The sequence below is a fragment of the Halichoerus grypus genome, chromosome 6 (assembly GCF_964656455.1).
Source record: "Halichoerus grypus chromosome 6, mHalGry1.hap1.1, whole genome shotgun sequence".
In the NCBI taxonomy this organism is placed as follows: Eukaryota; Metazoa; Chordata; class Mammalia; order Carnivora; family Phocidae; genus Halichoerus; species Halichoerus grypus.
In genome coordinates, this window is record NC_135717.1 from 173,552,635 (window position 1) to 173,570,385 (window position 17,751).

Below are 17,751 nucleotides of genomic sequence, written 5' to 3' on the forward strand. Positions count from 1 at the left end.
CTTCCCCATCTACTGATTTCATTTAATCTTGCCCTCACATGTGTAAAGGGTCCTTCAATAAACTCATGTCCATCTGCTTTCTGCCTGAACCCTGACCAATGTATGTCGGAGGTTAAGACGACCATGGTAGGATACAGAACAGCTCCCTTACCCCCCAAAGCTCCCCTGTGCTGCCCTCTGGAGTCACACCCTCCTCTGCCCCTAGTCCTGGCAATTACTGATCTCTCTTCCATTCCTATTGTTTTGTCTTTTCCAGAATGTCACACAGATGGAAGAGATCCTAGACATTTGGGTTAAAGAGGTTTGGACAATAACTGAAAACACACCACTGGGTATTGCTTCTACACTTAATGTAATTTGGCCTAAATGGCTTATTGTTTCTGCTTGTATAGCTTCTGTTGGGCTGCTAATGTTACTGGGGTGAGTGGGAAAATTCTCACCAGGAGATGTTTCTGAGCGAGAACCTGCTCGCATGATGGATGAGCAAGTATCTCTGGTGAATACACAAGTCATAGCAAGTCACTGCATTTACTCCATCCCCTCAGCTCTCACTCAAACATCACTCTTCATGTTTAAACACTAATTTTATTTTTAACAGATGTACTTTATATAAAAGGCTAGGCAACATTGAAAAGCACAGCACGTTAGCAATAAAAGGTCAAGTTAGCTGTTCAATTAAAGTCTACCATTACATCAAAATATAAATATATATGGAAAATGGCTTTTTAAAGTCTCTAAAATATTATTTTGGTCAAGATTTTATGCCTTATTACCAAGATGTTAGGGTGTTTAATTTAGGCCCTAGATCTTCAGTATTTTTTAAAAAACAACAAACTCAAAAAGATGCCTTTTTTTTCTCCCTATACTATCCAATCTTGGATTGGATAGTAAGAATAATTTCTCCAACCATTTTATTATGAGGGTTTAGATTTTATTTTACTTCCTGCTTTATTCTTTCCTATGTTGTCTGCCATTTTTTTTTTTTTTAAAGTTTGTATTTTTAAATTTTATTTCTCAAATTAAGATGCACTAAAATGAACTTTTTACTTTTGGTGTAGACTTTCACGAGTTTTAACCCATGTGCAGATTCATGTCACCACCACCACACACAGGACGCAGAACAGCATCATCACCCCACAGCCTTCCCCGTGCTGCTCCTCTGGAGTCAGGCCTGCCCCACCCTGAGTCCGGGAGACCACCAACCTCTTTTTTGATCCTATTGTTTTGCCTTTTCCTGCATGTCATATAAACAGAATCCTAGAGTAGCAGCCTTTGAGACTGGTTCTTTCGAATGTCTCTGAGATTCATCCATGTTGTCTGCATTGAAAGCTCATTCCCTCCTACTGCGGAGAAATATGCCATCATGCAGATGGACCAGTTTGCTTATCCAATCACCTGCTTAAGGACACTTGGGCCCATTCCCATTTGGGTCAATTATGACTAGAGCTGCTATGAACATTCTTGTACAGATTTTTTTAGTGAACTTTTCAATCATTTTTTAGATACAAAAGTCACAGAGAATTTGCCCAGCACAATCATGGACCCATGACGCTGTGAGTGCAGGTCAAGGGGAGTTCAGGGGGCTCACTTCTGCCAACACCAGGTGTGCCCTTGTCCCCACACTGTCCCTCCCACTGGTCTGCACTGTACCACCTCCTGGGTGGCTGGAGAGGACAGTAAGGTGCGGAGGAAAGAGCACTCCCCTGGGGCCAGGCCACCCCCGGTGCCACTTGCGGCCACTGGGGGTGACACCTAGTCCCACCTCTAATGTCTGTTTCACGGGGCCAGTGCTTTCATGGTAGAATCCAGGAGATTCTCTCTTCCCAGGAGGGGACATAATGAGTGGTAAGTCCCCAACAATCACCCTCTAAATTCAAGAAATCACTAAGACAGTGCCGGGAACCCAGTGTTTTCTCTAGAGGTAAGACAGAAAACAACAGGGCAGTTTGATGGGCCAGTGTGGACAGCACCGTACAGAAACGTCCATGTACAAGAGAGAGGTAGAGTGACGGAACAGACTAGAAGGACACATTAAACCAAATTATGGAGAAAATTGAATGTATGACAAAGCAGACATTAAAAACAATGGGGAAAGAATAATAAGTGGTGGCGGTAAAACAGATTATCTATTTGGGAAAAGAATGTGAATTTGGATGCCCACTCTATGTCAGGATGAATTAACATGTTTTGTTTTCAAAGAGTAAGAAAAACAAGCGGAGTAGAAAAGCGTTTTTATATCAAGCCTGGGCAAGAATGATGAATTTATAGATTAAGCAACAGAAGACATTCCAAAAGAAGATTAATGTATTTGATTATATTAAAATGTAAACTTCAGAACAATGAGGTGTCATGTGAATGAAAGGGAAGCAGCAAGCTGGGAAGAACGGCTGTACGAAGCTACTCTGCTTATGACAGAAAAGGGTTATCTCTTAATAATTAATTAATTATAAAAAATTATTAAACAAAAAGGTGATAAAATTGACTTAAGATACCAGCAGTGGGGGCATTACCCAGTCAGGACAAGAGGAGGATTCACATCAGGGGAGATACAACTAATGCCCAGGCTCACGGAAATGTCCAAGCCCAATAGTGCTCCAAGAAATATAAATTAACACAATAATGAGGCATCATTTTATACCTCTTAAGCTATCAATATTTTAAAACAATGTTAATATTCAATGCCAGAAGGAATATGAAACTAGAACACTCATACAACATTGATGGTGATATAAATCACTATTATCTTTTCAGATTTGGCAATCGTTATAAAAATGCACACAAGTATTCGCACTCTGGCCTTGAACTGAACACAAAGCCTGTCCCTGACCCCTCGGCGATGGCCACGATCCCAGTCCCCTCCCGGGCCCATGCCCACCCTCTATCCCACCTCTGGCTCCCTCTTGCCCCCTGGCTTCTGCCAGGCCCCGGAACACAGCACGTTGGGGCTGCCCATCCCGGGGCTCTCCCCCGGTGTCTCAGGTCTCTGTTTAAAGCTCACTTTGCAGAGAAAATTCCCGAGGTCCTCCCTGCCACTCTCACAATGGCCCCCATCACACTGCATACCTCCTTTCAGCCCAGGTGTATCTGTGGATTATCACCTCACCCACCAGCAGGTAGCACTCTCTGAGGGCAGGGATCATGTCTTCCTCTCCAATGAGTCCCTAGCACCTAGCACAGTGCCTGGTACATAGTGAGGGCTCCAAAACTATCTGTGGACTGGCTGACCAAATAAATGAACAAACAAACATATGCAAATCTAAAGAAACCAAAGACTCAACAGTGAAATGGTTAGAAACATTCTGGTCTATAGAACTAAAGAGCCCGAACGAGCGGTCATGACCCCGTCCACCAGCCCCGGTGGAATGCTGCTTACTTCCTCTGGATGGAACGTCTTTCTCCAGCCACCCATGGGGGAGACTCTTCTTCATCTCTCGAAGCTTCCACTCAGCTCTGTTTACTCTCCGGAGACTTTTCTAACTTCCCAGCCAGCATGAACACTTAATGGTAAGATTTCTGGCAACACAGTGGATCTCTCCCCAACCTCCTGGTCTAATCACAGAAATATATCAACAAATATATCAACTATATCCACACCTAATGGAATAAATATATCAAGAAAATGATTTTAAACATATGGTGGAAGTTGAAACCAAGAAAGGGAAATCCACAGGTGCTGGAAGCATGGGCCAGGGAGAATGTGTTATTCCCACAAGAGCCCAGGGAGTTTATCAGACCTGGACGGAACAGGCTGTGCTAAAGGCAGCCCTGGGATCTCCCACAGTCACTAAGAGGATGGGGTTTAATGCCCACGTGGGGCTAGGAGACCCAGGACCGCAAGACTGGGAGAAGTTCGGGCACAGTTGAGAGTGAACCAAAACAGATTCTAGGAAAACAGTTAGAATGGAGTCCAGACAGATGAAGACATGGGAAATGCAAGAGAGTCTAAGAGACAGGGGAAGTGGAAGGAGGAGGTTCAACAAATATTTAATAAGACTTCCAGAAGAAAAGGCCAGCAAGAGTGGGGTGGAGACAATACCCAAAGAGTAGCAGCAGGGAATGTTCTAGAATTCATGAAAAATACTATTCCTCACCGTGAGACAGCATGAGTCTGGGGAGGTTAAATAAACAGACATCTCTAACAAGACACATTGTAGGGAAACTGTAAAGTAACAAAAACAAAGAGAAAAATCTTGAAGGCAACCAGAAAAAGAAAAAGGAAAAAACAGATCACCCAGAAAGTACTGGCAATTAGACAGCAGACTCTCAACAGCAACAGCAGAGGCCAGAAGACCGTGAAGAATGTCTTCAAAGTGCTGAGAAAAAATAACTCTCAGACAAGAATTGTATTCCCTGCGCAATCTTCATTAAAGAGTAAGCGGAAAATAGACATTTTTGAAAACAAAGACTGACCCCCTCCCCGCCCACTCACAGCACGTCACTTAAAGGATTACTACAGGATATACTTCAAGAAACTGAATTCTGAACGAGGGGTGAGACTGAAGCAGCAGTGAGGAGCCAACAAACTGGTAAACATGGGAAAACCTAAACAAACATGGATTGTAAAAAAACAAAACAAAACAAAAAACAACAAACCCAATAATAGAGACTAATTCAGGTACTATCAAAACAAGGCTGGATCGAAACACTAGCCGATAGGAACATGTACATTGAAGCTGCTTGTTTTATTCAGGACAGTAGAAATATTGTGAACTTTCGGCTTTACAAGTTCAGAACACATGTTAAAATTTTAAGGGTAACCTCCTCTACAAGAATAGAAATAAAATATTTAAGTCTCAAGACAGTGGAGGGGAAAACGCGTGATAAGGAAAACTCAGACAGAACCAAACACAGTGGAGGAGGGAAAAAGAAAAAGAGCCGAGGAAATCAGAAAGATAACAATAAAGCAGTAGAAGGAAAAAACCCAAACATGCCCGTCACAAGACTTGGGAACATGCTACACTTGACCACTAAAAAGGCAAAGATGTTCATTTGGAATTTTTTAATTACAGATACGCTATTTTACACGAAACACACCTAAAACGTGGTAATAGTGACTATAAATGGTTGAGAAAGATATACTGGACAAACACTAATCCAAAGAAAACTGTTATGGGTTTTTTACTAGCAGAGAAGACAGGCCATAAAAGCCAGAGGGATAGAAAGGTAACCACATAATTATAAAGGGAAGAGTTGACCAGGAAGACAGGACAAATCTTTACTTGCAGATATGTGCACCAGAAGACAAACCTAATTTATAATTCAAGATACCAGTACTTGGGTATTTACCTTGCTGTTGTCCCTTGTGCCTGGTTCTACTGGGAATTCTGGGTGAATTCAACAGAGGGCACAACTCAGAAATCCCTGGGTCTCTGGTGAGAACAGGTTGTCACAATGGCACAATCCTGGCTGCCCTTAGTGTCCTATTAGTTCACTCTGCATGCCGATTATAGTCTTCAGAGCTGCCATTGCTCTGGTGGTCCCCACTGCTGTGGGACTATTTGTAATTTATTTCTGCATTCTTAGCACCTCCCCTAATGTCTGACAGAGAAAGGGACTCAATATGCACCCATTAAAATTATAATTTTGTGGGTGCCTGGGTGGCTCAGTCAGTTGAGCACCAGACCCTTGGTTTTGGCTCAGTTCATGATCTCAGGGTCTTGGGATCGAGTCCCGCGTTGGGCTCTGTGCTCAGTGTGGACCCTGCTTGCGCTCTCTCTCTAATAAAATTGTAAAATAAAATTATAATTTTGAAGATGATGAAGCCAACAGGATGCATGTCTGTGACATGCATTCCTATTTGAAAAGCACAATGTAAAACTGTAGGTGTACTTTAATTACAAATACATAAAAATTACATATGTATGTGGATACAAGTTAATGGAGTATGGAAACGTGAAAGCAATAAATTTGTTACATAAGGTGGATTGTGACTTTTTGCATTTTATTTTTATTATTGCTCTTATTACTTGTATAATTTTGAAAATAAAAAGAAATGACTATATGACTTTTAGTCATCCAATGAAGTATTTCCTAAAAATTGTCACCATGTATAGACAGAACAACAGAGCTGTTTTCTGAGCCACGGAAATATTCACTCCTAGGGCCAAATACTGCCTTTTACTCTAGAAGCCATGGTGGCATGACATGGTGATCCTCTCTGGATGTACAGAGGGTCGAGAAGGGAAGAGGAGCCTGTGCAGAATGGATCTAGCTGGCCTCACTTAATACTATTTTTCCTGGGGTGCCTGGGTGGCTCCGTCGGTTAAGCGTCTGACTCTTGATTTCAGTTCAGGTCATGATCTCAGGGTGTTGAGATTAAGCCCCGTGTCAGGCTCTATGCTAGAAGCCTGCGTGAGATTCTCTCTCTGCCCCTCCTCCCTCCCGCTCAGGCGCTCTCTCTCTCTCATAAATAAATAAATAAATAAATAAATAAATAAATAAATAAATAAAAAAAATACTATTTTTCCCTTCTTCTCTCTTGCCTCTCCTTTCTAGGTAACCCTAGATGTCCACCGATTATCCAGAATTTCACAAGACAATCTTTCCATTAGCCTCTACCCTACTTCCCCTGAGACAAGGTTCTCTGAGTTACCTGGACAGAGCACCAGGTAATTAAAGACAGTATTCCTTATGCAGAGTCTGGTCTATATGTACCATTTCCAAAGGAAACAGGGATCCTTGGAGAAATGGGTGATTCCAGGTCAGGGGCAAGAAATGTACCAGAAGAGCCGGAAGCATATCAGAAAGCAAGAGAGCTATCAGGGACTATCAGGGTCTCACCAACAGGACCCAGCAGACAACATGAAAGGCTCCCGCTGGCCAAGATGGTACAGACTGAAGATCAGTGAGAAAAATGATGAACTGAAACACATCAAATATGTGGACGTTCATGAGTTATGACAATTTTTTTTTTTAAGAAAAATCACTCATCGCTCACTTTGGGAGAATGCTTGGGAACCAATTCATTATTTTGGAAGGTGGTAAGTGAAGGGAAAGAACCAAGAATATCTTGTCTTTCTTAGACTAAGTGTGTCTCATTGCTACCAAGCAGTTGAAGAAGGGAAGCTTTCATTACAGAAGTACTCCAACCAATAAAAGAAGAAATGATAGATGTGGAATATCACCACTTTATAATCCCCAGTGAATACACAGATTTAAGTATGACCCACCATGGCTGCTAACATCATGAAAAGAAAGACAACCAGTCCACACACATGCTTGCCACCACCTAGGAAGTATTCTTGCCAAAACACCTGAACATGTCTCTGAATTCTATCCATTTAGGGGCGGGGGATTGGGAATGGGAAACAGGAGGACATGTCAAATGTCACTGTAGATCAGACAGATGTCGGTTGTAAGAAGTTCCACGTAATAAATACTTCATAATAGATACGTCATAAAGGAACAAATTAACAAATGGAGAGAGACCCTACAGACTGAAAACAGAATTGTGGCAAATCAATCAATTGCAATGTACAGACCTTATTTGGATCCTGACTCAAATTGTAAAAGAAAATCTGACGCATTCGGTTAGATTTGAACCCTGGCTGGATATTTATTAATATTATTGATAATTCTATTAGGTGCAAACCAGTATTTCTATCATGTTTTTTTTTTTTTTTTAAGATTTTATTTATTTATTTGAGAGAGAGTGAGAGAGAGAAAGAGCACAAGAGCGGGGAGCAGGAGAGGGAGAAGCAGACTCCCTGCCGAGCAGGTAGCCCGACGCGGGACTCGATCCCGGGACTCCAGGATCATGACCTGAGCCGAAGGCAGTCGCTTAACCAACTGAGCCACCCAGGCGCCCCTCTACCATGTTTTTAAAAAGTGTTCTTATCTTTTAGAAAGACGTAGTGAGATCTTTTCAGTGAAATATGATATCTGGTATTTGTTTCAAAAACATCTGAGGTTGGGACGCCTGGGTGGCTCAGTCAGTTAAGCCTTCAGCTCAGGTCATGATCTTGGGGTCCTGGGATCAAGCCCTGCATGGGGCTCCCTGCTCTGTGGGGAGTCTGCTTCTCCCTCTCCCTCCACCCCTTGCCCTGCTTGTGCTCTCTCTCTCTAATAAATAAATAAAAGCTTTAAAAAATATCTGGGGTTAATGGAAAAATGAGCAGGAAGAGAAATGAAATGATGGACCACGAGCTGAACATTGAAGCTGAGCAGTGGGTACGTTAGTGGATTCATTACAGTATTCTCTTTACTTTTGCATGTGTTTGAAATTTTCAAGAAAAAAAAAAAAAGTCCAAGACATTAATAAAAAATAAATGAAGCTACTCCTTATTCTCACGGTTGACGTTTGGGGAAAAAAAAATGCCAAGGAAACAATGGGACTCTTACCTTTTCATTAACTGGATAAAAATTCTCCTTGGTAATCGGTATACAAAGGTGTCGAAGACAATCTTTAGGTAATTCAAAGACACATATCCACTTTTGGAGGGGTCCCCTGCACTCAGGGCTTTTTCAACCTTTTCATAAGACTTGGGAAGCTGCAGGGAATGAAAATTCGAGTGTTGCATTCATAGAAATCCACTTCACAGAGCTATTCAACCAGTTTATTTCTACCAAAACCTCGTCACATTTTCCCCTCCAAAAACTGATCAAAAAGGTTACAATGGCATGTACTGAACTTCAAATGTTTAATTGATGAGCTCGCTACAGAACAGTATCCCCAGTCACAGCTACTCAACTGACAAGGCAGACAAGTTTCTCAGGGAAAAACAGCACATATAATAGCTCCACCTCAAATTTCAGAGCTAAAAATATTCGGTGGATCTGCCAGTTTGATACATCTTTCTTAATATACTTTCAAGCCATTCCTACTGTGAGCCCATGCTAGGTTTCTCCTGATTAAGTCAGGTCAATCAAACAAAAAAGCTGGCAACATTTTATTAAAAACAGAAGTAGCTTTTAGAGTAAGGACAATCATTAATATAAAGATTGCATAAACAGAGTACACTTTGTACATTTCTTTAATTATTCTTTTTTTTTAATGGGGAATCACAAAGAATCAGGGTGAATGAACCTCGCTTATGGGACTTCTAAAATTCAGTAAAGTAGGTTAACCACTGATTTTTATATGGCTCATAAAAATACGATGAAGATTGGTTTTATTTCCAAAGGTTTTCCTGCTGTTTGTTATTGAGTAATAACAATATTCTCCGATATTTCCAACCCTCTCCACTTTGTCTGAATTCAGTTTTCCCACTAACTGCAATGAGAAACAAAATAACCATCAACCTGGTATATAAGGTGACTTAAAAAAAAAACCCAACTTGTTGGAACATAGAAATACATGCACAAGAGTCTCTACCCACCAAAGGAGTAAGAAGCAATTCTTTGAAATTTCCATAGGGTACACAGGAACGTTGGAAAACTAATGGGAAAACCTTTAAAAATATTTAGAGAACTGCAAGGCCTACATTTCTTAGAAGGTTGCACAAAACTAACCCAAAATGTGGCTAAATTTGCCCCTATCTCTTTCAGGGAAGTGGGTTCACAGAGAAAAGCCAAAGCCAGATGTGGAGTATGGTCTCAGTGTATTAACTGGATTAATGAAATCCATTTTTAATATCTTGATGACATTGGTTTCCATTGAGGTTTTTTCTAGGAGAATGTTTTTGACATAATCAAGAGATTTTAGGAAAAGAGCAGGGAGTGAAACAGACATAGTATCTTGGTGATACGTATAAACCTTTAAGGGATTCTCATTGTGACTGTTTACAATGAAACAAAAGGGAAAAATGCAAGCAATTCAGCAAAGTGAAAAGAAGGACATAAAGATATCTGGAAGTCTCTCCATCCAGTTTTTTTATATAGTGTTGCAAAAACTCCCATAATGATCATATAAACATATAACTTTACGAAAATGCGATCATGGCTATACATTCAGATGTGACAGGTGCTTTTTTCATTTGACAGTATATCATGATATTTTTTCCTGTAAGAACTTATATCTACATCATGCTTTTAAATGATGTGTGGCATGCCATCATGTTACTGACAGACCAGAGAAAGGTACGCTAATTTTCTGTTTGTACATTTAATGTGTATAAATGTTCCCTTGATCCCCTATCTAAATGAGGTCCTTTTCCATATTTGTCGCATTTATGAATGTGTTTGTTTAACACCTCTCTCCCTGATGTGAGTTCGTGCAATCTCCATGAGAGCATATTGTGTCTGTTTTGTTCACTAATAATTACCTAGAATGAATCAGAATTTGGCATGCTGCAGCCACTCAATAAACATTTGTTTAAAATGAATATATTTTTACCAAAAATGTTCTAAAGAAAGGTTGCAAAATGTAAAAAGCTATGACACATAAAAATTAAAATCATAGCCGAGATGACATTCTATCTGCATCAGACTGTAACAATATTGGGGCGCCGGGGTGGCTCAGTCGGTTGAACATCCAACTCTTGGTTTCTGTTCAGGTTGTGATCTCAAGGTTGTGGGATCCAGCCTCCCAACAGGCTCCATGCTCAGTGCGGATTCTGCTTGTCCCTCTCCCTGTGTTCCTCCCCTGGCTTGTGCTCTCTCTCTCAAATAAATACATAAAATCTTTAAAAAAAAAAAAAGTCTAACAATATCAAGCATTGGTGAGTAGGTTGAACGACAGGAATTCTTTCTCATATGCTTCAGGTGGGAGTGTAAACTGATATTTTGAAAAGCAATTTGATACTGCCAATTAAAGCTGAGGAGCATGTCTGCTACAACCTGGCAAGTAATTCCACTCGTAAGCATAATTCCTAGAGAGACCTTTGCACAGGTACACCAAAAGATACATGTGCAACCACTTACAGTGGCATCATTTGGATTAGCACAAAACAGGAAGCAATCTCAATGTCCATCCATAAGAGAATGTGTGATTTGTGTATATGTAGACAATGGAAAACTGTAGGAAGAAAGAAAGAAAGAAAAGAAAGGTCAGGCAAAAAACAAAGAACCCAGTCTGTAAGGAAACATAATACAAACAAATACAAACACATGACCTACAAAGGTTTCATGCCAGAAAAAGAAACTAAGAATATGAATTCATTATAAGAAAAGCTTGAAGTCAGGATGACAAAACAATGAAAGGGAAGGGATATTTCAAAGCGAGGAAGCTAGAAAACAAAATAATATCATTACAGGAGTTAATAAATTAGAAACAGCAAGTGTAAGAGGCAAGGCTGAAGTTCAATTGAGTAATAAAGGAATGGCTCGGAAGACTCTCACCGAAGGTGGAGGAGAATGGCAGGACCAGAGCAAGTCAGGAGCAGGTGCCAGCTCTGGAGGACAGACCAAGATGACCCAATGGGAGGATAACTGGGAATAACCCTGAAGGAAGGGCAGACGCAGGGAACACAGAGGGAAGGAGGGAAGGTGGGGGAAGGTTTTAGTGACACAGAAAAAGTTTTCTGGAAATGAAGGAAGGGCTGGATCTGTCCATCAAAAGAACACCCTGTGGTCCAGGAAACTTTGACAAAATGCTTAATGCAAGTACAGCTCAGTTTCGCTTTTTAATTTTAAGGATCCAAAAAAAAACCCAAAAACAAAAAACAAAACTTTAGGCATCCACGTAGAAAAAGAGAATCACCTACAAGGGGCAAAAACAGCTGTTGACCTCAGGCTTTTTCTCCTGAACACCCAGTGCCAGAGGACAATGGGACGATGCTTATAACATTTTGAGGACGAGAAAGCAAGATGGAAGAATTACACCCAGCCACGCTGTTCGAGTAGGAAAGTCAGAGGCAGACAGTCTCAAGTATGAAAAAACAAAGGGAATAAAGCACCCAAGAGCCTTTCTTAAGGAAATTACTTGACAATGAAATCCAGCCAGCCCCAAAATAAATCAAAATAATGAACTCTGAAAGGGATTAACTATGGTAAGCACTGGAGTGTAGTGATGTGCATTAAATCCACGTAAATACGAATCGAAGACAAAACAACTGGGGGAATTACAGGAACACAACGAAATGTAAATATCAATATCGTTGTAAACCCTGACTAAGAACAAAACAGAAACAACAAAACTTGTGAGGTGGGAGGGAGGCGCGAAGAAGTGAGAGCCCACCCTGCGCTGCCTGTAATCGAAAGATCCTTCAAAAACACCGTCATTTCTGCAACTCTTAATGGCTTTCTTAATCTCTTTTCTTGTCACGAAGTCCCTTTTGGGACCTAATATATCTTGTGGTAAAGAAATGTTTATCCAAAGTACAGACACATCTTCAGCTTCACTTGACGCTGGACTTGGCAAGAACTTGAACTTAAACCCGGCCCCAGTCCTGACTGGTAGTATAACTTTGGGCTGGTCATTAAACCCCTCCATGCCTCAGTTTCCTCAGGTGGAAGATGGGATCATAACAGTGCCTCGCTCACAGAGCTGCTGTGAAGACTGAGGAGGGGAACACCCAACAGGGCCTGGCACACGGGAGGCCCCACAGAAGGGTTAATTACCAGGGCGGCCACGTCTCCTTTACTGCTGGTAAATTCAAAGACGTTTAAATTAACTATGTCTTATTTGTAAAAAGGAGCATGATTCTCTTCTTATAAAATTATTTCTTTCCATGTATCCACCCACCCACCCACCGAGGCAGCCATCCTTCTATATATATGAATAAAGACAGACCTAGAATTATGTTCGCCAAATGTTGCCTTTGATTATTTCTGGGTGGTGGATTTTGAATAATTTATACTCTCTTCTTTGTACTTTTCAGAATTGCTTACTTTTTTTGTAATGCTAATGCATTTTGTAATGGTTCTGTTTTTATGAAAACAATAAATTTATTAACAACAATAACAGAAAACAAGTTTTACTAATTTACCAACACAGTATTACATATACTCACTTCTCCAACACCTTGATGAACACTGGCTTTTGTTAATTTTTTTCCTCATTGACATTTTTCTCCTGAAAATTTTATATTCATTGTTAAAAAGTTCTACGTACCTTCGGAATAGTTACGATTTATCTCTTGTTTATGCGGCCCATATTTTGTCAAGTTTCCCATTTGTTACACAAAATTTTGCTGTACAAAAGCTGTTCATTTAAATGTAATCAGATGTACCAATCTTTTTCTTTATGGTTTTTGGGCTTTACATCATGCTTAAAAGGTAGTCTCAATTTCAAGATTAAAAAACTTTCACCCACATTATTTTTAAATTTAAATAGTTGATGCATATAGAATTTACTTTGGTGTGAAGAATGGAAGGTTACAAGCTTTCTCCCCCAAATGGCTGCCTAGTGAATTATCCTAATAATTACACTCCCCAATCCCACCACACTTTACTGACTTTATTGGAATGGCTGATATCATATGCTAAATTCACATATAAAGATCAATCCATTACCTAACAATAATTGGGTAAGACAGTGCCATATAGTTGTAAATATTATACCTTTTGTAAGATTTTTTTAAAGATTTTATTTTTAAGTAATCTCCACACCCAACGTGGGGCTCAAACTCACAACTCTGAGATCAAGAGTTGCATGCTTTACCTGCTGAGCTGGCCAGGCACCCCTATAAATTATTTTTTATGTGGTGCTGTAGATTCTTTATTATAACTTTTCAAAAGAAAAAAAAAATATGTATGTATATCTCCATCCAGATATAGGAAGAGCAGATATCAATGCTGAATCTTCCTATCCAAAAACCAAAAAAGAGCTCTTCATTTATTCAAGTTTTCCTTTATTTTACTCAATAAAGTTGTCTCATGTCCTTATAGAAGTCCTGAATATTTCTTACCAGATTTAGTCTGTGAGTAGCACAGAGGAGATACTTAAGAATCAGCCTCCCACCACCCTTACTATTACCAGTGGACTGTCATCAGGAGTTGGAGGAGGCCTCAGGGTTTGGGGAGGTGGAGGTAAGATCAAAACAAATTTTAGAAATAATGTTCAGACCTAATGGTTTTTCACAGCTGTCAATTTCCTCTGTTCACGCTTTAGAGGACCCTGGTGTTAGGGAGACACTCTTACCTCTTGGCAAAAGGTCCTCTCAATTTCGTCTAAGGAACAGTTTTTCCAGACATCTTCCGATGAAACAGAGCTGTGGAGGCACTCCCCTTTGGAATTTTTGACTGGCTGATTGTTCCATGAGATCTCTGCGAAAACAAAAGAGCTTCCGCTTATTCATGTCGCCAGAGGTACATTTAAATACCCAGTGTTCCCTTTTCATCCTCACCTGTCTGATAAAAAGTAGGACCAGAATGAATTAAAAGCATGATGAGCCAGGTAATAAATAGCATTGAAATAAATGGCTGAACATTTTAGAAAAAAGTGAATCTACTTGCTATCCTGTGTTAGGATAAACCTGAGGTAGAGTAAAAAGCACACCAAGTAAAATAATAAAACCATGAAAGCAACAGAAGAAAATTAAGATGGATATTACATAGTGTACAATCTCTGTGTGTGAAGTCCTTTCCAAGGAACACACTACAGCCCCAAATCATTTAAACAATGGATAGGTCTGACAGTATAAATATTTATTTTTTGTTTGGTTAAAAACACACACACACGAATCACAATGAAAGAAAAATGAGTGAGAAAAACTGTAAGTTAATTACCATGATGCACGAGTAGCTCTTACAAATCAATAAGATAAATACTCAACAGAACAATAGACTAAGGTTATAAACAGGTAATTCACACAAAAAGAACTAAAAAGCCCGAGATGTATGAAAAAGTACTCAAACTCATTGGTAATTGTAAGTCTAATGAAAACAAGTTAACAATTTTTTCCACTTGTCAAAGAGGCATGGATAAAAGGGAATGATAGAGAAATTAGTTCTAGTTTGCGTATAGAAAACCTGGTACCTGAATACTCTTAAATCTTCTAGAATTTTACAAAATGGAATTATAGGACTACTCAACAAACGTATATGGGTAGGGGTATTTTCTGCACTGTTTAAAGATTTTTAAAAATTAAAACAACTTAAATGCCCATTAATAGAGGATGGGTTTTATAAATTATGGCTCATCAAGCCTCTAAAACACTACAGACATTAAAAACAAAGGTGCCTGTCTAAATTAACAGGTGTGGAAAATTTTCCTTGATATATATTGTTTCATGATTGAAAGAAAGGATGACTAGCATAATTTAATTTTCATTCTAATACTTATGTTGTGGATTTGCAGGTCTATCCATCCATCTATCCACCCACCCATCCATCCATCCATCTATCCATCCATGCAGCAGAAAATAAATTGGGGAGGACAATACACCAAAAAGAACACAGTGGTAGGATTCAGGTGGAAGGATTACGGGGATTGTTATTCGTGTTTTTGTGCCTTTTTTGCAGCCAGCATATATTACTTTTATAATAAAAGGAATAAAATAAATCTAAAATATAGCCATTCTCAAAGTCGACTGCAAAGAATCACGAATGGTTTCCCAGATTTATTTCCTAAAATGTCTGCAAATAAGCTTCACTCAAATTAAGCACACTTACAACGACTCAGCTGCAGTTAACAAACTGCCAGTCATCTGGAATTCCATTTCCTACCTCAAAAAAAAAAAAAAAAAAAAAAAAGAAAAGAAAGAAAGAAAGAAAAAAAAAGTAAAAGAAAAACAGCTTCCCCCAGTGGACCCCGCTGGCTACATAATGAAATACAAAGGCAGAACTTGGTCTGGAATTCTGTGGCCGTGGTGGGCCAGGCATTTGAAACTGGGATCTCGGAACACACACAAGAGCCTCGAGTGGTGGGGAAGCGAACCCACAGAACCAGGCTCTGACTCAGTTGGGCACACAGAGCCCGGTTTTCTGATCCCGCATCCTGTGTGTGGGCTCCCCTCTGGGGCACTGCTGCTCTAATGGCGGATGATAGGGACACATGGCACATCGAGGGAAACCCATTCTTGCTCTGTAAACAGCAGGCCAAGCTCTGGAGGGTGGGGGGTGGCTGGGGTGTGGGGCCTGCCCTCGGGGAGCTCACAGTCCAGGGACCTGTGCAGTTATCCTGCTACCCCAGGCTGGCTACAGAACTCAGAACTGCAGAACTTCCAAGGTGTGTCTTGTCACTGTCAGGCCAGGCCTCACCCATCAGCCCAGCTTAATAATTCCTGCCACCTGCTAATTTCCCCCAAAGGGTCTTTGCTGATTTGAAATGGGGTAGAGAGGAAATCCAAAGCTTACATGTGCACTTACATATGTCACAGGTGCAGCAAAAGGAAACCCACCTCCCAATGTCATTTCTTCAGGTGCCAGATCGATAGTGCTTTTGACAAGCAAGATGATGGCTTCTTAAGAATATAAACACAGCGAAACCATAAAGATGCAAAATTAACAAGAAACATTGTTCTATACATTTAGAAAAGTCGAAAGTTGTGGTCCCTGCAAATATATGACCTAGAGACTCCCTGACATGGGTAACAAAAGCATCAAATCCACCAACAGCTCCTGGTAATGAGTCCTTGTAGAACACATTTTCCCCAAAAAGGAACCGACATGAGCAGATTGTATCCTTATCAATCACAGTTCATAGACAAGAGAAAAGCAGGAGTTCAAATGAGAAATAGAAACAGATATAAAGAAGTATGTGGAATGATGTGCTTACTTAAGAAAGTGAAATTTTGGGAAAAATGCAAATAGGGGACATATATATTTTTAAATATTTTATTTATTTATTTATTTATTTATTTATTTATTTATTTTAAAGAGAGAGAGAGAGCAAGCATAAGTGGCGGGGGGCCGGGGGGGGTGGGCAGGGAGAGATGAGCAGATTCCACACTAAGCATGGAGCCCGACGCAGGGCTTGGTCTCATGACCCTGAGATCATGACCTGAGCTGAAGTCAAGAGTCAGATGCTTAACCAACTGAGCCACCCAGGCACCCCGGGGACATATATTTTAAAATTATTGCTCTCTTGAGAATATCTTCCCCAAACCACCACATAGAAAACAAATATTATTAAAACACTGGTAAAAATGTCATTCTAGAAAAATCAGAAACAGGACAGTACTTATCTGTCCATGTGCTTCAGGGCTGGAGTGCCAAGAGAAGAATTTCTCAGTGGAAGCTCCGAAGTGAGTAAGATTCAGAAACTCTGAAAACAGTACGAAGGTGAGGAGTACTCGTTCTGGATCTGATCACTGACTCTGCAACCTTCTGTTACCAGCTACGCAGGCTTGTGCTTTGGGGTCCCCGTTTGCAAGAAGAAATGGACAGAAACACCACGGAGTTGCCAGGAGGATTTGACATGGTGATGAATGTGTAAGGGCTGGCACTCACTAGACACTCAGTACACATTAGCTGCCTATTGATTAATGAGAAAGGTTTTAAATGATAGGAGACAAGGAAGAAGAGTATCAATCAGAGCTAGAAAAACTCTGAAATTGGATGACAGAGCTCTGAAGCAAATTAGAAATAAAACTGTCTCAGAAACAAAGACTGAACTAAAAGGAACACAAGAGCAAACAAACAAGAGTAAGAGGGGGTGAAAAAGAAAAAAATTGTATCAAGTAAGCAAAAAAGAAAAAAGGCAGGAAGGAAGGCTTGCAAAAAAATTATAGTCTAAAAAAGAAGCTAGGAAAAGAAATCCAAGATACATGTAAAAGGTATCATTGGGAAGAAAATCTAAGGACCGAATGGTTCAGATGCTAAAAATTGCAATTCCAGAAGTCTTCCTGAAATAAAAGACTCAAACCTGCCAATTCAGATAGCATACAAATACTTACAGAATAGTCATGAGTGTCCAACATCATGACTCATTCTAGCAAAATTACTGGGTTTTAAATAAAAGGAAAAAAAAATTCTCTGGATATCCGAACA

At 40.1% G+C, this 17,751-nt stretch overlaps 1 protein-coding gene across 1 annotated transcript in view; it reads right to left on the reverse strand.

Moving 5' to 3' along the window:
* EFCAB6 (EF-hand calcium binding domain 6) overlaps positions 1-17,751 on the reverse strand; it is a 231,154-nt gene that overhangs the window by 141,297 nt on the left and 72,106 nt on the right. Inside the window, exons 10-11 of the mRNA XM_078076716.1 lie at positions 13,961-14,085; positions 8,341-8,489 (exon numbers count right to left, since the gene is read on the reverse strand). Coding sequence (XP_077932842.1) covers positions 8,341-8,489; positions 13,961-14,085 — 274 coding nt within the window. The remainder of the gene's footprint in view (positions 1-8,340; positions 8,490-13,960; positions 14,086-17,751) is intronic.